The 27380-nt window shown below is 40.0% G+C and overlaps 1 protein-coding gene across 1 annotated transcript in view; it reads right to left on the reverse strand.

The window, feature by feature from the left end:
* The window catches only part of LOC115112436 (homeobox protein aristaless-like 4), a 26607-nt gene extending 11272 nt beyond the window's left edge, over nt 1-15335 (reverse strand). The window contains exon 1 of the mRNA XM_029639500.2: nt 14641-15335. Coding sequence (XP_029495360.1) covers nt 14641-14986 — 346 coding nt within the window. The 5' untranslated portion in view covers nt 14987-15335. The remainder of the gene's footprint in view (nt 1-14640) is intronic.
* Nucleotides 15336-27380: the final 12045 nt, after the last annotated feature.

The following is a 27380-nucleotide window of genomic DNA, read 5'->3' on the forward strand; positions in this document are numbered from 1 at the left end:
CCGCATAACAGTCAATGACACCATGAGAAATATAAGCCGTGCTGTAGGATTTGTTTACTGCAGGGGCCACACTTAGGGAAAGCCCCTCTTCCTACCATAACATTGTAATATAGTTGTTCACTTATACCAATCACTGCTGCACTGTTATGTTTCACCCGTCTGATTCTCAAACCTCCAACTCTCATTCTGTCTGTTATTGTCATACTGTAAGTTAGAGCTTTTCCCTCTGAGTTGGATATGAGGAAAAAGATGACTCCTGGTGTTGGTAAATAATTGTGAGGGTCTGATTTGAGCCGTCTCAGCAGCATGCTCATTCTCTCTGGCTGTGTCCGTTTGCCTTCTCCACGCTGCTGCCGAGCACCCTGGCCACTGTGGACTGTCGGGCAGGCAGCATCTACTGGGGCCCGGGCCCTGGCCAGGGGTATAATGGCTCCCACATTGCCTGCTGCCTGCCCAGGACTGACACATCCTGTTAAGCCTGAGACGAGCTAGCTCAACCTAAATGTAAATCATTTCTAGTTATTCCCTCATCATATGCCCTGCACCGATGGTCCCAACAAGGCAAGGCTGTCAGGCTGCTTGAAATCAAGGGCTCTCTGCTGATCAAAGACTCTTGTTTATGCCCTGTGTCATTGATGGTTTTTGGCAGGCGCAGGGTATTGTGACAATCTCCCGCTTGTTATTCGTGCGCTGGGCCGTGGCTGCGAGGCAAGGCATTCTCCACTGCCCAAGGTGAACAGCAGTGGGCCCTCCCGGGGGCTGGGCCATATGGATGAGGAACATGAGAAAGTCTTTCTGCAAATAATGTCAGTCAGGATACCCATGCAGTGGAGGGAGCCCTGAGTGAACACAGCCATTAAAGGCCAATGTTCAATTGTTGCTTCCTGTTAACAGAGTTGAGTTAGTAAAAGATGGATAGAAGGAGATATGCCTGTAGCAAGAAGCCCACTGAGAGTAATTGGCATGGAGAGGTCCTTCTGAAATAGCAGAGGTAATATTTTTGCCATCTCAACTATGGAGGTAAAGAGCTTATCAGTCATCACTAAAAGTAGTCATCACTAAAGTATTTCAGAAATACAGCATCATTAAATCAAATCAAATTGTATTTGTCACATACACATGTTTAGCAGATGTTATTGCGGGTGTAGCAAAATGCTTGTGTTCCTAGCTCCAACAGTGCAGTAATATCTAACAATTCAAAACAATACACACAATACACACAACCTAAAAGTAAAATAATGGAATTAAGGAATGTATGAATATTAGGATGAACAATGTCAGAGTGGCATTCCTCACTACATTTCATGATCACTGATTGGGGAGGCAGACATTTCCATTTAGCATCATGGTAGATTTTCCTGAAAATAGCTGATACTCAGACACTTTCACCGTAGCTGATCGGATTAACAATCATATTTTGGCTTAGTGAAAGTATGATATGTTATATACTGTATAAAGCAAAGACACTTCTGTCTCTATGCCAGGATATGTTCTGACATGCTGCTGTAATTTATCAGTGGTTCACCTGTTATACAGGTCTAGATCTCAGCATCCCTGATACAACACTTGGAAGCAAACAGACAATAAACTCCTCAGTCCCTTCTGCTAAAACCTCATAGCGTGTTTCCCATTTAGAGGAATCTGCTCTACAACAGTGTTCACTGATTTTTTTTCTTTTTGACTTTGGATCCAAGATTCCACATCAGTTCCAATTACAGCTCTCTGACGGAGAGAGGCACGTCTGGAGCCCATTGTTCTTTGTCTGCCCCAACCCTGTTAGGGATCTGACATACCAAGTCTACAGTGACTGTACAACTGCTGTGATCTAAAATTGAAATAGCTTCCCTGTTCCTTTCCAGTTGTATAACTGCTGTCTTATGCTATTTGTATGTTTGTTTAAAGTAAGAAATAATGAGATGTGATACAAAACTGTGGCTGTGTCCAAGTACAGGATAGTTCGGAACTGAAATCTTCATATTATTCTTTACAATGTCAAGGAAACAGAATACTCTACTAAATCAGTCCAGATCTGACCAAGCTGAAACCAATAGGGTCTGAAAGCAGAGTTCATCAGTGGGTGAGAGAGAAGAGGGGTGAGGTTAAACCAGAGAACTAATTGGCAGTTTAACCCTAACAGTATTCACACCTGCCTGCAGAGCAACACAGGGTCTTGTAAACCCTTTTTAATAGCGTCTACATTTCCCCACAAAAAAATGTCTTCAAACGTAATTTTATATTCTGCACTGTAAGTCGTTTAAAAAGTTGTGTCCACAGAAAATGTCAGAATAAGAAAAAAGATGGTTACGTTAGAGTAATAGATATGATCATCATAGCAGCTATGCTATGAGGGGTAAATGACTATAGTTCCTGCCCTTGGATATCCGTGCTGGACCCCTTAAAGTTAGCAAGGGTCAGACCTTCACTGGGGACAGACGTTAAGTCGCTGTCAAAAACGAGAAGGGAACATCAAAGTGTAATTTAACTGGCAATAAAGCGACAGGTCGCCTCCCCAGCCTCTTTATTGAAAAGGTTGGCTAGGGTCAGCTCACAGCATTTAAAAGAAACACTATAAATTAGACACCCTGCGGTGACTGAGAGCGATTAATGGCTAAATATTCCCAAACCTGAAAAAATATCCCTAAATATTAGAAAACGTAAATAAAAGAGATTAAGTGTGTGTAGTCTAGGCTTGATAGATCCCTGTTTTGACTGGACCCAGGAAGCAGAGGAAAGCTGTTTTCTCTGCTAAGCATTTATTTGTAACTCTAATTTGGTTTGTTTTCCCTTCTTAAAATATGGATTGAATCGTAATGGGAAGCTTTGTGCTCTGAAGTCCCGCCATCTCTGTGAAGTCCTCTCTTCCTGCTCGTTCTGCTGGCTGTGAGGCTGTTACATAAAGACAGACACACTAACTAACACAGGTAGTGGATGGAGAGACTGACTGGTGTGTTGAGATGTAAACTTTATCATGCCTACACCATGACGAATGAAAAGTGATGTGAGAGACATTGATCCATTTTATTGCAGCCTGTGAGTGTGTCACCACAAGGCATTAGCATGGGGAGAGCCTTATTAGCAAGCCCTCTGCCTACACGGCCATTTGCAAAACCAGAGCTAATCGCCTACCCAAAGGCAGATGGAGTCGAGTCTCAGTAGTTCTTATAAACCAGTCCTTCTTAAACGATCTTGTTTCTGGTCAGGAGCACCATGACACCACTACGAATAGCACCGCAGTATGAGTAGGCTATGGTGTCAATTGCAGTCATTGAAACAGTTCAAGGTTAGCCTAAGTTGGTGCTCACTAGGCCCATGCCTTTCTTATATCTTGCTGCCCTCTCATATGCCTGATGCCGTAAACAAAACCTCAGCTAACGGATGAGAAAGTTCCATAAGTACCTTTCTGACTAGCTTATAGCTACAGTAGTTTGGGAGCATCTGATAGGTAAGCGTCCATTTTGAGGTCAAACACTGAGAGGGATGATTCATCCCATCAGGCTGCTGTGAGGTGCACACGCTGCGCCAAAAAACAACTGCTATGGGAGCGTATCCATAAAGCCTGAGACACTGATAAATCACCCCTCTCTCTTCAAGGTTCTTTATCTGAGAGTCTCTCTCAGGCCCTAGAGCATGGCAGGATCTCCACTAGCCTGAGGCTGGGCTAGGGTCTACTCAGTGCCGTTTCCACAGTTTGGCTAGCACTAAAACAAGGTCAAAACAGTGTTAGACAATTACACATAAGATGAAGGAACAAAGCTCTATTTGTCTTTCTGAAACCAACTTATTAGCATATCTGGAAACACTTTCCCCTGCTCTTATACCCATGTAAATGCACAGTAATAACTGTAACAACACTGTAAGTTGTGTTGGAGATATAATACCCAGTGTAATGCACAGTAATAACTGTAACAACACTGTAAGTTGTGTTGGAGATATAATACCCAGTGTAATACACAGTAATAACTGTAACAACACTGTAAGTTGTGTTGGAGATATAATACCCAGTGTAATGCACAGTAATAACTGTAACAACACTGTAAGTTGTGTTGGAGATATAATACCCAGTGTAATGCACAGTAATAACTGTAACAACACTGTAAGTTGTGTTGGAGATATAATACCCAGTGTAATGCACAGTAATAACTGTAACAACACTGTAAGTTGTGTTGGAGATATAATACCCAGTGTAATGCACAGTAATAACTGTAACAACACTGTAAGTTGTGTTGGAGATATAATACCCAGTGTAATGCACAGTAATAACTGTAACAACACTGTAAGTTGTGTTGGAGATATAATACCCAGTGTAATACACAGTAATAACTGTAACAACACTGTATGTTGTGTTGGAGATATAATACCCAGTGTAATACACAGTAATAACTGTAACAACACTGTAAGTTGTGTTGGAGATATAATACCCAGTGTAATGCACAGTAATAACTGTAACAACACTGTAAGTTGTGTTGGAGATATAATACCCAGTGTAATGCACAGTAATAACTGTAACAACACTGTAAGTTGTGTTGGAGATATAATACCCAGTGTAATGCACAGTAATAACTGTAACAACACTGTAAGTTGTGTTGGAGATATAATACCCAGTGTAATGCACAGTAATAACTGTAACAACACTGTAAGTTGTGTTGGAGATATAATACCCAGTGTAATGCACAGTAATAACTGTAACAACACTGTATGTTGTGTTGGAGATATAATACCCAGTGTAATGCACAGTAATAACTGTAACAACACTGTAAGTTGTGTTGGAGATATAATACCCAGTGTAATGCACAGTAATAACTGTAACAACACTGTAAGTTGTGTTGGAGATATAATACCCAGTGTAATGCACAGTAATAACTGTAACAACACTGTAAGTTGTGTTGGAGATATAATACCCAGTGTAATGCACAGTAATAACTGTAACAACACTGTAAGTTGTGTTGAGATATAATACCCAGTGTAATACACAGTAATAACTGTAACAACACTGTAAGTTGTGTTGGAGATATAATACCCAGTGTAATGCACAGTAATAACTGTAACAACACTGTAAGTTGTGTTGGAGATATAATACCCAGTGTAATGCACAGTAATAACTGTAACAACACTGTATGTTGTGTTGGAGATATAATACCCAGTGTAATGCACAGTAATAACTGTAACAACACTGTAAGTTGTGTTGGAGATATAATACCCAGTGTAATGCACAGTAATAACTGTAACAACACTGTAAGTTGTGTTGGAGATATAATACCCAGTGTAATGCACAGTAATAACTGTAACAACACTATAAGTTGTGTTGGAGATATAATACCCAGTGTAATGCACAGTAATAACTGTAACAACACTGTATGTTGTGTTGGAGATATAATACCCAGTGTAATGCACAGTAATAACTGTAACAACACTGTAAGTTGTGTTGGAGATATAATACCCAGTGTAATGCACAGTAATAACTGTAACAACACTGTAAGTTGTGTTGGAGATATAATACCCAGTGTAATGCACAGTAATAACTGTAACAACACTGTATGTTGTGTTGGAGATATAATACCCAGTGTAATGCACAGTAATAACTGTAACAACACTGTAAGTTGTGTTGGAGATATAATACCCAGTGTAATACACAGTAATAACTGTAACAACACTGTAAGTTGTGTTGGAGATATAATACCCAGTGTAATGCACAGTAATAACTGTAACAACACTGTAAGTTGTGTTGGAGATATAATACCCAGTGTAATGCACAGTAATAACTGTAACAACACTGTAAGTTGTGTTGGAGATATAATACCCAGTGTAATGCACAGTAATAACTGTAACAACACTGTATGTTGTGTTGGAGATATAATACCCAGTGTAATGCACAGTAATAACTGTAACAACACTGTAAGTTGTGTTGGAGATATAATACCCAGTGTAATGCACAGTAATAACTGTAACAACACTGTAAGTTGTGTTGGAGATATAATACCCAGTGTAATGCACAGTAATAACTGTAACAACACTGTATGTTGTGTTGGAGATATAATACCCAGTGTAATGCACAGTAATAACTGTAACAACACTGTAAGTTGTGTTGGAGATATAATACCCAGTGTAATACACAGTAATAACTGTAACAACACTGTATGTTGTGTTGGAGATATAATACCCAGTGTAATACACAGTAATAACTGTAACAACACTGTATGTTGTGTTGGAGATATAATACCCAGTGTAATGCACAGTAATAACTGTAACAACACTGTAAGTTGTGTTGGAGATATAATACCCAGTGTAATGCACAGTAATAACTGTAACAACACTGTATGTTGTGTTGGAGATATAATACCCAGTGTAATGCAAAGTTCATGCAAAATCATATTTGACTGCGTACGCTGTGGTTTTAACCAGTACTGTACTGAAATGACTAAAAGAAAGAAAGACTTCATGTTCCAATAGATTTGAGGTTATTTGAATGAGTGCAGAGGGAGACCCCTTGAGAGGGGAAGGCTTCTTAATGTGAGATCCTCTCAGTTTATCTAACAGTTGACGTTATGTTCCCTCCTCCTTTCCCAGTGAGGTCTGAATCTCTCGGGTGATGTTAAAAACCACAATGAAGCAAACACACATTTTACGAGTGCACGGGAATGCCATAATCAAAGACAGGTTGGTCACTGTCCTCTTAGCATCATGTGGATTCCACTTCTGACAATAGCATTGTTATATTGAAGTAAATACAATGTGGAAAGAGCACTAGATTGTCCTTGGTGGTCCAAATTGTTAAGCACTTGTAACTAAGCAAAAATTATCATCTGCTTGTGAAATAATATATAATTTCATATAGGCTTCTTAAAATTCTTTACATCAGCTCCCATGTGAACTTACATAGTACTCTGTCTTTAGGAAACACCATGTGAACTTACATAGTACTCTGTCATTAGGAAACACCATGTGAACTTACATAGTACTCTGTCATTAGGAAACACCATGTGAACTTACATAGTACTCATTAGGAAACACCATGTGAACTTACATAGTACTCTGTCATTAGGAAACACCATGTGAACTTACATAGTACTCATTAGAAACACCATGTGAACTTACATAGTACTCTGTCATTAGGAAACACCATGTGAACTTACATAGTACTCTGTCATTAGGAAACACCATGTGAACTTACATAGTACTCATTAGGAAACACCATGTGAACTTACATAGTACTCATTAGGAAACACCATGCGAACTTACATAGTACTCTGTCATTAGGAAACACCATGGGAACTTACATAGTACTCATTAGGAAACACCATGTGAACTTACATAGTACTCATTAGGAAACACCATGTGAACTTACATAGTACTCATTAGGAAACACCATGTGAACTTACATAGTACTCTGTCATTAGGAAACACCATGGGAACTTACATAGTACTCATTAGGAAACACCATGTGAACTTACATAGTACTCATTAGGAAACACCATGCGAACTTACATAGTACTCTGTCATTAGGAAACACCATGGGAACTTACATAGTACTCATTAGGAAACACCATGTGAACTTACATAGTACTCATTAGGAAACACCATGTGAACTTACATAGTACTCATTAGGAAACACCATGTGAACTTACATAGTACTCTGTCATTAGGAAACACCATGTGAACTTACATAGTACTCATTAGGAAACACCATGTGAACTTACATAGTACTCTGTCATTAGGAAACACCATGTGAACTTACATAGTACTCTGTCATTAGGAAACACCATGTGAACTTACATAGTACTCATTAGGAAACACCATGTGAAATAATGTGATTCAATGGGTAGTTTATCGAAAAAAGCAACACGCTTATAATTTCAGTTCTCGTGATGGGTGCCACTGTCCAGGCCAATGGACATGCTAACTTTTTACTGTACTATAATGTCTGAGAAAATGTATACACAGTAGGTGACATTACAGACTCTAATCTTCTGGGATATTCTTTGTGCTGGACGTCTGATCAGTAAGCATCTTCTGAATGCCTCAACTATGGAGGGTTTAGTTACACAGCAGAGGATCTGACTGCCGGGCTGAGAGAAGGCCTGGAGTACGAGGTTCAATGTAGCCCTGTCGCACTCCGGCCGGGCAGATTGAGTCTAATGTAAATTGCTGTGCCAAAATACGAGTTAACTGGTAAAATGATCCGAGGTCCTTGTCACCTCTAGTCATGTCAGCAACCTGCTGAAGTGTGTCCTGGTTCTCCAGGCTTCGCAGCACTTCCATGGCTGGTTTCTATTACCCACTGCTCATATCAATCAGCACAGACGGACAGAAAGGAAGGCTCAAATGGTTGTGCTGTACTAAAGACGGTAGAGAGAGAAAGAGCAGCAGATGGGGTGTTGGTGGCTTCAGTCTAGATTGAAAGGCTCTCACAGGACAGTTGATTCACACCTCCTGTATCCTCCCTCTCTTTGAGTGAAAACACGAAAACACGATAGTAACCGCAACTATGTACCAAATGCTTGTAATGTCACAACAAAGGCTCTTCCTCTCTCCGTCTATAGCCCATGAATAGTTCATGGAAAAGCTCTTGGAATGTTAAAGTAAATAGTGATCTTGACTACAAATGTTGCGAAAATATAATGTACGTTTCCGTTTGGATTATTTGGGGTTTTAGATCGATTCGCTCTGGAGAATTTTGGGGTACAGCTCTTCTAAAAAGGAAAGGAAACCAGAGTTAAAGGTCTCTGTGTCCTGTCCTCAGGGGGGACAGTCAAACACCATAAGAGGAAAACTCCTGTTGCTTCAAGAAAAATACAAAGAGATTGATGTTCCTAGTTTGAAGGTTAAGTTCTCAGTGGGTACACTGACCCCTTTAGACACCGTAGAGAAGCCAAGGATAGCTATCTCTGACAATGTGCATTGTTTGTGTGTCAAACCAAGTCAAGGCATAATCTATTATTCCCTCTTATTCTATTCTACTATATATTTTCATGTAAAAAAACACAATCCACCAATGTAAAGGCCACCTGTTGTCAGATTTTATCAGGTTGAATTTTGGCCACTCTCCCTGAGATGTTCAGAGCCAGGCCCTAAATATCCTATTACCTGGCGGAGAGGAGTCTGGTTTATGGAGCCTGGAGTCCAGTGGAGTCTACAAGCTTTTATCACTGCATGTAGACCCGGCACTGGTCTACTGCTCTCCCCTACAGCAGTAGAGCACAGACCTTGTATATGTTGTCCCTGAAGTAGCATACTGTTGGTCCAGGGCTGCTGGACCTGAGAGAACCTCAATGTAACTGGACTGATGGGCCGTAGAAAGTGTCCCATCTTCAGGGGTTTGAATGGTTGAAACCATTTATTTATTTATTTTACCTTTATTTTACTAGGCAAGTCAGTTAAGAACAAATTCTTATTTTCAATGACGGCCTAGGAACAGTGGGTTAACTGCCTGTTCAGGGGCAGAACGACAGATTTGTACCTTGTCAGCTCGGGGATTCGAACTTGCAACCTTTCGGTTACTAGTCGAACGCTCTAACCACTAGGCTACCCTGCCGCCCCGGCAAACCATGCCATTTGTTACCCTGTACTCTTTTGGAGCAACAGTTTTTTTTAACCATAATTCAATGGTGGCTTAGAAAACCTGTATGAATATCTAAAGGGTTCTAGCTGTCCTTTACAATTTGGTTGACGAAACAATGCATTTCCCTTTTCCTCATTTCTAAGTTGCAGGCACAAAGTATTTGTTTCCTTCCTCTTACAGTACATAAAGATTTGCAAGCACAGTACAGCATGTTAATGTCCACAAAATCATTCACTGATCCTTTCAATCACTTGCAACCCACCCCATAAACAAATATTGTATTGGTGACATGTTGTGTATTTGTATGCGGCACATGTTTAGCAAGGTTACACAATCCAGTCACCTCTTGGACACGCAGGGACTGCCTGTGCTTACTGGGGGCTGGCCTTTGAATGTATACAAATAACTGGGGGAAGTGCTGATGTACATCTGAGTCACATTAATGGTGGAGGTCTCCTGTAGTGCTGAGACGTTCCTGCCTGCTCTTTAACGCTCGCTCTATCTGAGGAGTCAGTCATACCTGTGGTCAGGCAAGGCTGCTGCAAGGGTGACTTCCACTGTAAAAATGTGCACGGTCTACCCAGCCAGTCTGTGATACCAACTTGGTCCTGGGCCTCCCCTGGGAGCAGTTTTGTTTTTTTGTCTTAGCACTACACAGCTGATTCAAATAACCAATGCTTGATGATGACTTGGTTATTTGAATCAACTGTGTTTTGTGCTAAGACAAAAACAAAACATGTGCCCTGAGGGTATCTGTTGTAAAATATTAGATATGTAAACTTCCTTTTTAGTGGCTCACTTATTGCTTTAATAAGATACATTAGGACAGCATCATTAGCCTAAGTATTATTTATGGCGGTTTGTTTGGGATTAACAGCGGCAATCATTTTCTTTACATCTACCGAGTGTACGACGTTATGTAGACTACAGGTCACTGGCAAGTTCAGCTGAACGCAAAAAGAAACAAACTCCCTTGAAATCTCCCGAAAACAGCGCTGGTATTATCTTCAAAGGACCCCGCCGTGTCTAGCGGGAAATATTGTAAAGACTGTGACTCCAGGAATGTCAGCCTACCTGCTTAAGCCTGATTGAAGTAATAACTCACGAAGTCCCCGTTGAATTACCTGCCATGACTTATACCTGTGGTCGAAACCAATAAGGCTCACAAGACCAGGTTTAGGGTCTTTAAAACGTGACCCTAAATAAGATCTCGTGAGTGATTATGTGATCTGGTAGGTTTACGGAACATAAAAGCTATTCCCCGGACACAAACGCATTCCATTGCAAATATGACCCCGAGTTGATAGGAAAGTGTGACAATGTGTTTGGGTTTTTAGTATAGGCCTATGTGATTCAAACGCACCTTCAAATCGATCATTCAATTTTCAGTCCGTGTCTATACGTTTTCATTAGTTGACTTTGTATATGCCGAGCATTTTCGTAATTTCTTACAGGTTTATGATCTTTTCCGCGCTATATTACGCACGCCTCTCCTGTGAGTCATTACGTACCAAAGGTTAAGCAAGGCCATGACACAGGATTGGAAATTAAATATATGAACAACTGAATATTATTTTTAACTTGAATAACTTGTAGGCTTAATGTTTTAGGCATGCCACGTTTGGCGCCCGTGCGTATAATGTGCTTAAATGACCAATAGAGAAAAGACTGCACATACGCGTTCAAGTTTGAATCAGAGTATTTACTCATTTATTTCAGGTGAATATTTTCTTGTTCAGAATTATCTAAATATAAGAAGCTATATAATGACTATATAATAGGCAACTTGATGCTTTCTGAATAATAAAGATGTGCATACGGTAAATGACTTCTGATTCATCATAATATTCTCATATGGTTAACTATTGTTTAACTACTATTAATATTATTATTATTAGTAGTAGTAGTAGTCGTATTCCCATAGATTCCAAGCAGTGATCAATCATTCGCATACTCTTGACAAAGCAAGTGTCTGGTGTTCGTATGTTGTTGTCTAAAGTTATTTGATTAAACCAAAGAGATTCGATAACATCTGCACAGCAGACCATCATTAAATCTTATATTGATGGCTATGCTATGTTACGTCACCCGTTTAAACTAATTATGTAGCGAGGAATAGACTGATTGGTTTATGTGCTTTTATTAGGGTTTACAGAAATCCTATTCTGGCACGTTAGTGGCATGTTGTCAGTGCCCAGCCCTCCTCCGTAACTCAGCTGTAAATACTTAATTATGTAATAATAATAATATTATTACTGTTATGATGATGATAGTCTAGTCATCAACAATAATATAATCTTTATCCTCATTAATATCATCCTGATCCTCATCATGGTAGCCATTAGCCAATGGTAAGAACAGCATGGCAAAGTTTAACTGAAGTTTCTTCATGTGTACTTTTTTCTCACGCTAGACCAGACAATTGATCAATGACTTCTCCTTGACAGCAGTGATTCAGTGCTTTCGCTTTTATATTGACATCTCAACTCGTTATATCCTCTTTGGTTGTGTCCCCATTTTCTAATTTTCACCAAGGACAGGACTCCTGTCGTTTTCACTAGATATTCATTAGAATATCTGTAATAGTGATTCATTAACATGTTTGGTGAAGCCTATACTTTCGTTTAATCGAACCGTTCCCATGCACAGCAGTGCAAATTGATATTAGTATATTGATGAAAATTGTGAAATATTCTAATTTCATTCTATAATTTCAGTAATCTGGCATTTGATTTTAATTTGGATGTTGTTTGTGTTAGCAGCACTGTCCAGTGTCCATACGTTCACTGTGCATGCATCTTTAGTGTCGGTTTTGTTTTTCTATTTATTGATCCGGAAAAACAGAAAACGGATGTTATTGTTATGTTATAAATCAGGTGTAATGGGTATACATTTACATTTTCTAAATTACACAGATGGATGGAAAAATACTTACGTTTCCTCACAGATCGCTTGGTTGATTTTCGAGCATGATTAATTAAGGATTATTGAAATTGTGAGGATTTTTACTTATCCTTGCGCTTAATGTTACCTGTAGCGTTCAATAAACTATCATGTGGTTCGATCATCGTCTATGCACTCTTACTTTTTGTAATAAAACATTTGAAGAATGTGCGTTTAAATGAAGGAACGTTGGACATCTTTGATCTAAATGTAGCCTAGAACTGAGACAGAATTTGGCCACATTTAATGAAAATGTTTTAGAAGTGAGCTAACTACTCTTTTTTATCTAGACAAGTTAGTTATGAACAAATTCGTATTTACAATGACGGGTTAACTACCTAGTTCAGGGGCAGAACGACACATGTTTTACCTTGTCCGCTCTGGAACTCGATCCAGCAACCTTTCGGTTACTGGCCCAAAGCTTTAATCACTAGGCTACCTGCCGCAATTGGTTTATAGAGACTTCGAAACGTGAGACTGACATAATTATTTGGCAGAAAGTCTTAGGCATATTTTGCCTGTATTATCATTGTAGCACTGCTTTAGTCTTGCTGAAGTCAACCATTTTCTTGAGGATTCATGGCCTACGTATCGAATATCATCTGGCTTTGGTCACTGACTTCTCAACCATAAACAACAAATGAATCACTTTTGAAATTTGTAATAACTCCTACAAAAATTCTTAGCACTTGTAGCCACTCTCCTGAGAGAGGTTCCATAGAGCTTTTACCGCAGTATTTGATGCTTCCCTCCAGTTGATCATCTGAGAAGCCGCTGTATGTCCGTGGGTTTTCATCTCACCCACAAGTTGCTCGCAGATGGTTAGAGAAAGCGATGGATTTTGCGGTATTTGTGTTAAATTTATAGCATGGGCGGATTTTTCCTGCGCTCAAGATGTGCCCTTTGTTAGACCTCTGCAGAATATTTTCAACATAAATATATAGTTCGGTTAATCAGTAGAGGGTATTATTTCTTATTAAGAATTAAGAATTGCATGTAGGTATTTTACACATTACATATTAATTTAATGCAACGTAACTGTGGGTTTCGAGTTGCAAAGTTAAAGTTTGTATTTCATTGTAAAACAAACAAATATTTCTTAAGAACTTGTGATCCGTTATATTTTATTATATGGTCATACAAACATCTATAAGGTCACCAATACCCAAGTCACGCTAATGCAACGTTTCTGCAGAGTGCACGTAGGCTATTGTAGGCTAGAGGACTTTACAGTGTTCTTTTGTCAATTCACAAAATCAGGCTGTTTGATCAGCAATGTTTTAGTTACAATCTCTAATTCACCACAGGCTATCAGTTTGGGCAATCTTTTCGACAAGAATCGGATTATCTTTACCTTGATATCATATAGGTGCAAAAACGTGTGTGTGTGGGTGTGTGTATGTCAACGATGGATTCTTAACATTTGCAAACTCCCCCAATATCTATTGCTCATGAGACAATATTGAGTAAGTAGCCTATGGATGTAAAGAGACTAGGAATAATAACAATATTGGTCCGCTGATAAACTATTTCCCATATTTTTCATGCTTGAAAACGTGATAATTCAATTGTCCGATTCAGATTCAGTATTAAGGATTGTAATGCAGATTATCGCATTAAATATAGCCTAATTTAATTCAATCGCCAAAGGGAAAACGTGATAGTCGGGAAGGTTATGCCTCTTCGTAATTGTGTTACAGGGGATAGTTGTGGCCGTAATATTGGTAGTAAGTTGTGAAGTCCATCACATTGAGTTTGTAAAGACTCATGCATTGACAAATGTTCATATGCGGTTAGTGATATTATCCAACAACCGGGATGATAGCAGACGTGATTACTTCACCCATTTATTTTATTTCATCGTCGGTTCTGATTATTGGAAGGAATTTCTCAATTTACATGAAACTGTTTAAGAGGCATGTGGAGACAGGCATAACGTTCCCAACTTTACGAAAATACTCAAAACATCCCTCATAATTGGGGGTATAGTCAGTCAAGTGAGCAGATATTTACACCGACCAGTGTATACAGAACACAAGCACAATTTATGTTGTCATTTGATGCGGTTTCTCCATAAGAGTAAACAATACCGGACACGGGAAATCTCCGTTCGTTCGAAACAGAACTGTGGTTTTACTCACCATAGCAGGGAATGAGCGCTCCGTTGTGTCCGCTTTCTTGGTGCAGTTTGCCTCCTTCGGGGGGGGTTTTGCAAGAAGACCTCTGCATGAAGAGGTGGTATTTGTTAAAGGTGCCTTCCCCAGTGGTGACATCCAATGACTGACACTCCTGTTGGAATGGGCTCCGAGACTTTTCTCCGTAAGCCTGACCTTTGTTTGGCAGGAAAGTGGGGCTGTATTTGTTGTCACTTACTTGGAATGTCCTAAACGGGTTCGTCTGATGATCCCTACCTTGCGGTGCAGAGGGGCTATAATATGAATCCATGGATGTCATATCGCAGTATGAGACGCACGTCTCGGCGTTCATGCCTAAAAAAGTTACTGGGAGAAAAAGACTTCCAAACTTTTTTCTTTCTTTCCGTTTTGGAAAGGGAAGCAAACAGATACCCTCACTCTCTCTCCCTCTTCCACATACGGATGAACACACGCATACACACTGTCACGCACACACACATACACTGGCACGGCAGCTGTGTTTGGTTATAAAACGATTCAGATGTTTTCCAGGAACCACTCGCTGACCAAAAGCTAAAAACTCCCCTTAAGGTTTAGAAGAGTAACAAAAATGCGTCTTTCTTCAGAAGATGCAACCCAGATCTCCCCGATATACACTACCGAGAGCTGTGTGGACTTTAAGTCAAGACATCTCCGGAGTGATTATGTTGATAAAATGAATGGGTGATGTCAGACCTTTCCTCAGAAGAAAAAAAACGTTTTTTTTTTTTATATGTGGGGGGACTTAACACATGACATTAATGTAATTAGGGTATGAATATATAACTAATTGTAAGTGAAGGGCAACAGCGAGAGCGCAATTTTATGATTGATTCGCAATGGTTCGTCAAGAGGGGACTTCTTCCAGACAAATAGAATCTCGACACATACAGGACAATATAGCCTATCCATGTTTCATGTGTACTGTGTGATTTGTGACACGGATAACTATTCTACATCTTTCTGATTTCCATTTATATGTTGGGGGGGTATGTGTGTTTTAAGCAGAATTACATTTTATTTTTCTGGAAACCACATCACGCAGAAAATATGTTCTATCGTTAAAGATGAGTTGGCATATATTCAGAATATCTACAACTTCATCCTTATATTCCGTTGATCGATATTTTTTTACCTTTTGAAGGCCTTTTTTCTCATGTTATCAACTGATTGGAAATAAATCACATTGCACTTATAATTTATCTCCGTGTCAAACCCTTCCACTCTTGATGTGATTCATTTAATATCGCCGGGTTCAAGCTTTAATGCAACCTATTTACCGTAAGCCTATAGCACGGGTTCTCTAATTAGACTCGTTTGCAAAGGTTGAATGAGTCCCGTCGATAAATGAACCACACTGATATAACGATATAACCACGTCTAATTCAACAAAATCATACAATTTGGGCCTAAAGGCTTATGGGCTCAAAATATTATCTAATAATTTCAGTGAAATTAGTCCAATATGTCTTAATAGTTGGAGATATATCTCTATTACAACGATTATTGCGAACTCGGCAACAAGCACATCACTGAAATGTCAAAACGTAGTGGTAGGAGTCATCGTGTTTTCTATTGCCACTTACTTCAATATTTTAATAACAGATTAGGCCTATGTTAATGTGCTCGTGGGACGGTGGGACATGTATTCGTCACAAGCAGGAATAACAATAACATATTTTCCTCCTTGAGTTACTTATTTCATTGTTATCTCCAATTTTGTGGGATATTGCTCAGCAAATTAAATATTTTAATTGAATTGGTGAAGAACATGCTTGGCTACTATAGTCACTGTATTAAGCATTGGACATATGGCTATTAGGCTACAATCTTACTACAGGGAGTTGCTGTGTAAAGCCCCTCTGGTGAAAAATATTCCGCGTAAAATATCTCTGCAGTAGGCTATCTGCAACAACATGGTTCTTTGATCGCTGAATTTTCATGGTGTAGTTCATGGGTAATGAGCTTGGAAACGAGACGGACACCCTCCTAAAACCTACAAGTGAAGTGGTGATGACAGGGTAGTAAGACATGATTAGGCTACATTAAAATGTAATGTCATCAATTAAGCAAATTTAGCACAATCTCACACTCATTGTTTATGTAAAAAATATTGCATGCGTGGGCTGAAATGGAGTCAAACTTTTAATTAGGATAAATGTCTAATTTACTGTTTAATTAAGTATATCAAACGCAATATACAAAAACACAATTAGCCTATTATGAAACGTTTCCCAAAAACGTAGCAAAGGCCTAGTCAAAGGCAGCCTCCATCGTTGGAGCTATTTGAAAATGAGTGCCTTTTGCTGTAGATCACTTTGAGAGCGAAGGCCTGCATGCTTTTCAGATGCTACAAAACGAATGTTCAATAAATAAAATAATGAGACGATAGAGATTTCGGTTAATACTATTGGACATGGCTACATGGTGATATTACAGGAAACGGACGTGAGCATTCAAGCACTTAAATAATTCATTGGTATTATTTACTACCCAGGGAAACGTATTTAACCCAACATAACAAAGTTCAATACAGGCTGCATTAAAGTGGCCTTGTTAATTTAACCACACGCTATAGTACACATGAGGCCGACTCGGTGTGCTGTTTTATCTATGCAGTTCGTGGTGATTGGTTTGGTGATTCCTTTGGTTGTTAAATTAACTAAAAAATATATAATCGTAAATTAGGCTACATGGTTTAGTTATTAGTCTTTATATATTTCTCTTTAGAGCAAGCAAAGGCCAATCTTACCTGTTAGACTGGCCTAGAGATAGCCTTTTCTCCTTTACTGTCAACAATTTAAAAAAAACAAAGGCAAATGCAGGGACGTTAAGGACGCTATAAAACAGGGTTATCCAAATCCGCCTTCCATATTAAATTAAATAGAGCACATCTCCACATTGCTGCTCATTTGCGGACTTTCTTCCCCAGTCCCTCCGGTATCAGAGACCTTGTGTAAAACTCACGGGTGATTATATTTTCCACCAACGAACCAATGACACTATTCACCATTTGTTTCGACGGGATTTATTTATTTATTTTATTTATTTCACCTTTATTTAACCAGGTAGGCAAGTTGAGAACAAGTTCTCATTTACAATTGCGACCTGGCCAAGATAAAGCAAAGCAGTTCGACACATACAACGACACAGAGTTACACATGGAGTAAAACAAACATACAGTCAATAATACAGTATAAACAAGTCTATATACAATGGGATGGGATGCACACATCTCAGAGATGTTGTTGTCATTTAAACCCAAAACCAATCAATCGAAATAATATATTAAAGCATTATAGTTATTATTATAAGCCTAATATTCTAATAATTATTAAGGCTTCCAAATTGCTTCCAAGTTTGTCTGTAATGCATCATTCATAGAAATATTAAACGAGAAGCATCCATTATATTAATATAGTAAGACTCACAAATTGCATAAACGAATGAATACCATATTGCAGTGGACTTTGGAAATGTGGAAGCCCACTAAAATGGTACATAGACTGCTGTAGATAACATTGCTTTAATGTGAAATAGGCGCTTGATTAAACGCTCAGTCTCAAGGACAGCTAGATTCGATTGATTTCACCCTAAAGCAGTGTGAATCCATTTATTTCAAAGTTCTGTTTCCAGACATTCGTCATTCATTTCAAAGAGATCAAATGCAACAATGTATTTAGATCTGGCCGTTTGTTTTATTTTACTTTTAAATGAATCTAATTTCCACAACATCTTTTCTTTTTTAAATATTTTATTTTTAAGGGTTTTATTTAGCAATTTAGTACAAAACAAAAGACATATGAAGTAAAGTATTGCTTAAGTAAGACATGGGACAAGAATAAAGCGACAATGAGAGATACAACAACAATAAGCGTTCCCAGTCAGTGTTCCCAGTCAGTGTTCCTAGTCAGTGTTCCCAGTCAGTGTTCCCAGTCAGTGTTCCTAGTCAGTGTTCCTAGTCAGTGTTCCCAGTCAGTGTTCCCAGTCAGTGTTCCTAGTCAGTGTTCCTAGTCAGTGTTCCCAGTCAGTGTTCCCAGTTAGTGTTCCCAGTCAGTGTTCCTAGTCAGTGTTCCCAGTCAGTGTTCCCAGTCAGTGTTCCTAGTCAGTGTTCCCAGTCAGTGTTCCTAGTCAGTGTTCCTAGTCAGTGTTCCCAGTCAGTGTTCCTAGTCAGTGTTCCTAGTCAGTGTTCCCAGTCAGTGTTCCCAGTCAGTGTTCCTAGTCAGTGTTCCTAGTCAGTGTTCCCAGTCAGTGTTCCCAGTCAGTGTTCCTAGTCAGTGTTCCCAGTCAGTGTTCCCAGTCAGTGTTCCTAGTCAGTGTTCCTAGTCAGTGTTCCTAGTCAGTGTTCCCAGTCAGTGTTCCCAGTCAGTGTTCCTAGTCAGTGTTCCTAGTCAGTGTTCCCAGTCAGTGTTCCCAGTCAGTGTTCCTAGTCATTGTTCCTAGTCAGTGTTCCCAGTCAGTGTTCCCAGTCAGTGTTCCTAGTCATTGTTCCTAGTCAGTGTTCCAAGTCAGTGTTCCCAGTCAGTGTTCCTAGTCAGTGTTCCCAGTCAGTGTTCCCAGTCAGTGTTCCCAGTCAGTGTTCCTAGTCAGTGTTCCCATTCAGTGTTCCCAGTCAGTGTTCCCAGTCAGTCTCTGTCCAGACGGTCCAGAAACGGACCCAAATCCTTGAGAAATCTGCTGGAGGAGAAAGTCCTGGAAAAGCGAATAGTTTCGAAGTTAATAGTGTTAATAATTTCTGCTAGCCATCTACTGAAGCAGGGGGGAGAGTGACTTCCATTTCCAGAACGTCTTAACATGGACGTTTTGTATTTATCACATCTGTGTCAAACACAAAGTTACTTTCACTTTGTTTGCCAGTTATTTATCGGTAACATAATACAATGATCCTAGATTGTGACCTGATATACAGCAATACAGGCTTTGTGGACTTGTCCGTTTGTTTGTTCCATATTACTTGCTATATAAGATTCTCAGCTCATCTGTCACTTCTTTTCTCAGATGTGGGAGTTTTGTTAACATCCTTTGATAACAGGTACATTGTGCAGTTCCTTGTGAAAGGGTAGAGAAAAAAGACAAGGTAGCAAAAATACCACACCAGTATGTATACAAGCTTGAATAATGTAGATTGATGATTTATATGATGTATTATGTAAGGCATCTGTCATGACAGACCAACGAAATGAGGAACATTGTATGCTTTAGTGAATGGTAAAGTAGAATATGTTGTCATGTTGTCTAAATGGAGAAACTGTGTGATGTGTCAGTTATAGATGGGAACAGGATCCAGGGACTGGTGGGTCCACCCTTAACCTCTACGGATGTGGTCCAGAAACCGGTCGCCCAACCTTAACCTGATGTGCCCAGCCTGTCTCTGACAGGTAGACATGGAGGGAGACATGATGTCACATTGTGTATTTGTTCTGCAGGTAAGCAGGCAGGCAGGGCAGGGGCCAGGTTGTGTTACAGGCCTGAGGCTGGTGCTCAGGGTGGTAGAAAGCAGCACCTCTTGGCAGTAAAGGAATGTATATACATGGCACACAGAGAGAACGTGTGGAGGACCCAACACTACATCAGAACAAATGTAAACCAGCCATACTGAGCAACCACACACACACACACACACACACACACACACACACACACACACACACACACACACACACACACACACACACACACACACACACACACACACACACACACACACACACACACACACACACAATACGGCAATGCACTTGCAGCACTTCATTCCCTAGATTCAATTTGAAGGGCATTTAGACAGCTGAAAGGTGCCTCTATGTTTATGTATCGCTGTCTCTATACTTCAGTACTGTTTACATTCAGCCAAGCCAGCAACAAAAAGCCTTTGAGAAGTGAGGTACATAGGTTTGTGACAGTCAAATGGATTTAAATACCAGATTTTATGGGGGGGAAAACAACCCAAGAAACACTTTTACAATGTGAGTGAACCACTGTGTGTGTCCTACTTCGTCCCCCTGACCCCTGCCAGAGGAACAGGTGTGTTTGGTAATGAAAGCTCATCAGGGCTTAAGAGGCTGAACACACACATCCTATACCCCAGCAATGATAGAAGGGTTAGTGATGACACCAGCTTCAGAATAACAGCTAGGAGAGCACAGTGGCTCCACAAAATGTCTCTAAGTAGGCTACAATGAGCAAAATATCTCTCTCTCTGCTTTTCGCTATGGTTTTCAGAAGAGGCTTTGAATGACTAATACCTCCACCGAACCCAAATAATACATATTTATGTGGCTTGTGCCTGCTTTCCACACCCACAGCTGGATGCTGGATGCATCCAATACCTGCCCTCTCCTAGGGCAGGTATTAGATCAAGAAACATTGATGATCCAACTAAGCAACTACAGATGTAGGATATTAATTTGAGACAGTTTGCTACAGCAGGAAAATAATCCTGCAACAGGAAATGTGAATTATAATTAATTGAAATTTTTGTAGTGGTTTGTACATTTTTGTAAGGGATTCTTTTTTATTTTAATTTTACATGTTTTTATTTAAACTATAAGTCAGTTAAGAACAAATTCTTATTTACAATGACTACCTACCCTGGCCAAACCCTAACCTCGACTACGCTTGGCCAATTGTGGGCCGCCCTATGGGACTCCTAATCACGTCCGGTTGTGACGGCAGCCTGAATGGAACCAGGGTCTGTAGTGACGGCTCTAGCACTGAGATGCAGTGCCTTAGACCGCTGTGCCACTCAGGAACCCCAAAGATCAAGTCTGACATTTCAAAATGGAAATGAAGCCTTTTTCAACCTCAAAAGCACAACACGTTTTAAATATCGTGCATTGCAGGAAGGTTCTGCTACAACAGAGTGATTCAATTAAGATCCTACATCGATATGGACTCCAGAGTAGGTGTCACAATTTTCAGTACTTTTTCAATACCATGAGCTACTAGTTAGGCTACTAGTTACATGGTTACTACCAAAGGTGACTTGTTTCTCTTTTCTAAGCAGCAGTGAGCAGAAAATAGCACCCCCAAAAGTGCAATATAACTTTGCAATACTGTCTTACATTTGGTTGACATTTTTTGCTACTTTTGTCTTTTGTCTATAGTGTGCACAGTCCGCACTGTGCAAATTAGTATGTTGGTTACACTGTAAATAAAGATGGACTATATGTTGTATATTTCCATTGGCATATTCAGAGGGTGGTTCGTGTTCTGGCCACAAGCGTGATTCCTACTCTGTTTATTTCAGGGGTAAAGCGTCCCTAGTCTCACTCACTGTAATTGTTTTATTATAAAAACCATGCGCCCTCCTTTGGTGCTGCAGCTTGGAATAGACACAGTACATAGAGGGAGAGGGGCTCCAGCTAGCGATTACACTCCTGACTATTGAAAGTTATTAACGTGTCGGTTTCCTGGCAAAGCTATTAAAAGCTTCCCATCGATCACAGGCCCACCTGCCTTGTATAAGGCTCCGTATTTATTGAGTGTGGCATTTTAATAAAATAGAATATAGATATATACATCAGGAAAAGAAACAATTGGCACACCATGGTATCACACTTGTTTTGTATAATAGGAGAATGTTGATGCTTTTAATCACAAATGTTTAAGTGCTGTTTTTATAAGGTGTAACATTAGCCATGTAGAAACAAGTTATTACATCTTTGAATATGCTCGCTGTAAGTGCACTTAAAACCTCAAACACTGTAATTATTGCATTATTGAAAGTGTCATTATGTATATTTGAACATTATTGTCATCATTTCAAGTAATGGATGATACATGTTTTTAGTTGTAATATAATATATCTCATGCTGAGGAAACAGTTGTAAGCCATCATAACGTGTCGGGAGTAAGGCAGAGCCTGTCAGTATATTTCAGTTAGCAAGACTTCAGTTTGATGGGAACGTGCCGCTATATGGATTCTATTCTGCTGATTCATTACAACATCCTTTTTCTGATTTATTTTGCTGCTCTTGCAATTACAAACTCAGGTCTCCATCATTGAAATATGTGTCACAATAACCACTATTCTGTTTCTAATAGTCAGGAGGTATATTATTAGGGGGTAAGAGTATTATTATCATCATAAAGCGTTGGACTATACAGCGTTAATGTCAATATCAATTTCTTTATTAATGGAAGAGAAGCAGAGAGACCAATGATCCTAATCATTTTTACACTTGTTTGTCAGTTTGAATTATTTCAATGTTTGAGGATGCCTGACATTATCTATATTCACTGTTCTCTAGGGATTAGTTCAAATGCTACCATCATATAAGTATTTTGTCTGAAAATTATGTAATCAAATGCAGAGGTTTTATATCACGTTTTGTTGTTTATTTTGTATGTGATCAAAGTCATTTGCTCTTTCTGTCAAAGTATGTTCCCTTAACCAACAATGATTCAGTCCCTGACATTCAGTATAAGGGTAAATGTATGTTCCCTTAACCAACAATGATTCAGTCCCTGACATTCAGTATAAGGGTAAATGTATGTTCCCTTAACCAACAATGATTCAGTCCCTGACATTCAGTATAAGGGTAAATGTATGTTCCCTTAACCAACAATGATTCAGTCCCTGACATTCAGTATAAGGGTAAATGTATGTTCCCTTAACCAACAATGATTCAGTCCCTGACATTCAGTATAAGGGTAAATGTATGTTCCTTAACCAACAATGATTCAGTCCCTGACATTCAGTATAAGGGTAAATGTATGTTCCCTTAACCAACAATGATTCAGTCCCTGACATTCAGTATAAGGGTAAATGTATGTTCCCTTAACCAACAATGATTCAGTCCCTGACATTCAGTATAAGGGTAAATGTATGTTCCCTTAACCAACAATGATTCAGTCCCTGACATTCAGTATAAGGGTAAATGTATGTTCCCTTAACCAACAATGATTCAGTCCCTGACATTCAGTATAAGGGTAAATGTATGTTCCCTGACCTAAGGGTAAATGTTCCCAACAATGATTCAGTCCCTGACATTCAGTATAAGGGTAAATGTATGTTCCCTTAACCAACAATGATTCAGTCCCTGACATTCAGTATAAGGGTAAATGTATGTTCCCTTAACCAACAATGATTCAGTCCCTGACATTCAGTTCCTTAACCAACCAACTATTCAGTATAAGGGTAAATGTATGTTCCCTTAACCAACAATGATTCAGTCCCTGACATTCAGTATAAGGGTAAATGTATGTTCCCTGAACAACCAACTATTCAGTCCCTGACATTCAGTATAAGGGTAAATGTATGTTCCCTGAACAACCAACTATTCATTCCCTGACATTCAGTATAATGGTAAATGTATGTTCCCTGAACAACCAACTATTCAGTCCCTGACATTCAGTATAAGGGTAAATGTATGTTCCCTGAACAACCAACTATTCATTCCCTGACATTCAGTATAATGGTAAATGTATGTTCCCTGAACAACCAACTATTCAGTCCCTGACATTCAGTATAAGGGTAAAAGTATGTTCCCTGAACAACCAACTATTCAGTCCCTGACATTCAGTATAAGGGTAAATGTATGTTCCCTTAATCAACAACGATTCAGTCCCTGACATTCAGTATAATGGTAAATGTATGTTCCCGTAATCAACAACAATTCAGTCCCTGACATTCAGTATAAGGGTAAAAGTATGAAATAAACTGTCTGCATGGTGGAAATGTTGACAAATTGGCTGATTTATTAAAACGTGAACCCCTTATTTCGTCGATGGGCAGTGCACCCTTGCACGCAAGATCAGCTGATGTAAGAAGGGCTATATAAATAAAATTGATTTGATTTGATTTTGAAAGACATAAGATTCCCACTATAATGGAACAGGGGGGAATTCATCCATTTTGATGAGGTACATTTTATGAAAATATGGCGAACGAGATATGAAAAAAAGATCAGAAAAAAATCTGTTTTAGTAAAGGGGCTGCATGGTACAATGTCTTAACAGCTTATGTATTAGAAAGTCTGATTCTATAGTGTTAGCAGCCATCTAAATGATAGTTTGTGACTGATCTGGAAGGAAGTCAGCCCAGTGTAATAGCCCAACATATTGTCCTCATGACACAAGGGGGGAGTGACAGTTGTCATAATCAATGACCTTGACATGCACCCATTGTGTTTTCCTCTATTCAAACGCTTCATTCCAGTCATGGGAAGAGTCAATTATTAGTGAATGTGGAAGTTAAAAGACAACACAAGGATATGGAGGAGACACCATGCGGGCTACATCCTTAGTGCAGTGACTGTGTCAGCCATGTTGACTGTGTCAGCCATGTTGACTGTGTCAGCCATGTTGACTGTGTCAGCAGCCATGTTGACTGTGTCAGCAGCCATGTTGACTGTGTCAGCCATGTTGACTGTGTCAGCCATGTTGACTGTAGCCCTTGGCTAGGCTGGTGGTGGAGGCCTTTGATGGCTGTTAATACAGTGTTGAGAGACGCTAATAATTGACAGCATTGTTCAGTGATGCTAGCGGATGTAAAGTGGACAGAGGAACAGGAAGAGGAGTGGATCGTACGCAGATCTTATTTAATTGAACATAAAATAACTGTTCCAAAGCAGTCTATTTGAGCATCATATAACATGACTACCATATCCCTCCTCTCTCTAATGTGAGACTGCACTGTATGTTCCAGATAGTTCCATTTGGGCTTGCTGAAGCCAAAGTGAGGAGGACACAGCTCAGCAGTGTTTGATGAACACAATCTCCCTCCAGAGGGTCTGTTTTGGGTTGAGGCTCCACTCTGCTCTGCTTCCTCTATCTAGTCCACTGTTTTTGCATCACAGGTATCTAGACTGGCAGAGGTGAAAACAGTCCTGCCCAGGCAGGAAGTGAACACAAGTAATTACTCCTGAACACATTTGACATTCATTACATTGCCCAGATGAACGAATCACAGTGTACCAGGGAGTTGAGTTTGGTCTGTATACCTAGATGGGTACATACACACACCGTGTTCTATCTGACAGTGTAGGAGGTTACTCTCATATCACTCACATGACCGTGTAATGTGTAGTGTGTGTGTCGTTTCAACCTGGACATTTGAAAATCTCTTCATCATTCATGTCGTTTGTGTTCTGTGTTCTTGGTGAACTGTTAAATCTATTGATTCCAATGGATTTTGGAATTACTAACCTACAATAGAAATGTTCCTCAGCTGTTGCGATTTTGTGTGTGTGTGTGTGTATATATATGTGTGTGCGTGTGTGTGTGTGTGCGTGTGCATGTGTGTGGTGAGAGTGAGACGGTGTGTATTCAACAGACTGCTCTGCGTGTGACTAGTGTTGTGAATCATAGATACAGTGTGTTTGTGAGGCGTAGTGGGGGGGTCTTCCCTTCACCATAGTAACCATATGGTGTACCCCACCATAGTCATCCTGTGGTGCTGATTGGATGACGCATGACCCACAGCATTCACTGACGCTTGTTTATTCCACCCTGCATGTTGTGTGGTGTCGTCAGTCATGGTTTTTCTGAAGATAGGCGGGTGGAGTTTAAAATCGAAACCCATTCCCACCCGCGATGCTCATCCAGGTCTGCTCAACTCCGTTACCCCTTCCCCTGTCCCTGTGTGGGGTGATGGGCCTATAGCTCTGATCTGTCCCTACCCCTGTGTATTCAGACAGACACGCCCGGATATGTGAGTGTCTTCTGGGTGAGGATGAGCCCTCACCGTGCCTATTTGGAGCAGAGCACCAGATTTTTATGTGCTGCTGAAATTGGTTTCACATGAGTGGAGGGGCAGACTGCATCAGCAGATTCTCTGATCCTATTAAACAGAGAAGAAGGGGGAAAGGGCCAGCGGTTGTACTGATCTTTAATTTAATAAACAGGACCAAGAAGGGAGACAGAAAAATCATCAGTGCCCTCTTTCTCTGGTCTCTGCTCCTTGGCCAGGCTGAGTTTAACCGTTCTAGTGCAGTGTAGAACAGAGTATGTTCCTCCGTAACATACTGATCAGCAGCATCAGTGGAACATCTGCTGGTCTTCCCCTGATGGGGCACCGCAGCGCCACACATCTGGTCCTGTTACTCTAACACTAGGGGTACAAGGTGGAACAGGTAACGTTCCTGTGTAGCAACACTGGTCCATAAGCATCACTGTTCATCTTGTTAGAAGACTGTACAATATGCATACTACAACTACTAGAAATTAAGAACAATAATGTGAAAATAACTGAATATTATGTAAAATGTTGATTATACTAAATGTGGTATTGTTTATGAAATCATTTTCACTCTCTGAAATGAAATCTTATTTAGAAGAGGGGGCACAGTCAGAGCAGGGATGTGAATTTTCTGCTCGTATAGTTTGGGTTTGACTCTAGCTCAGTCCCAGATTTTCATTTTCTACCCAGCCCCTGTCAGACACCTCCTTACATTAGGATCTGCTCCTGCAGAACTTGTAGGGGGCCTGGAGCTGATGCCCACGGCCCCCCCAATCTGCAGATGAAAGTTTATTAGGATTTGCAAAAATGCATCCCATATGTGACTGGCTTGGCAGTCTGGTCTTGATCTTGGGATTCCTTCTTGAGTGATATGATCAGTTGGTTGAATTATCCCACTTCATCAAATTCAGAGCACACCCGGCATGCGCTGCACAGAGAAGAGGAGCGAAGGAGGGGAGCGCTGTGCGTGCGGCACATTAAAGCCCCTCCATCCTCCACGGCCCTGACAGAGGCCCAGATAACACTG

The sequence above is a fragment of the Oncorhynchus nerka genome, linkage group LG27 (assembly GCF_034236695.1).
Source record: "Oncorhynchus nerka isolate Pitt River linkage group LG27, Oner_Uvic_2.0, whole genome shotgun sequence".
In the NCBI taxonomy this organism is placed as follows: Eukaryota; Metazoa; Chordata; class Actinopteri; order Salmoniformes; family Salmonidae; genus Oncorhynchus; species Oncorhynchus nerka.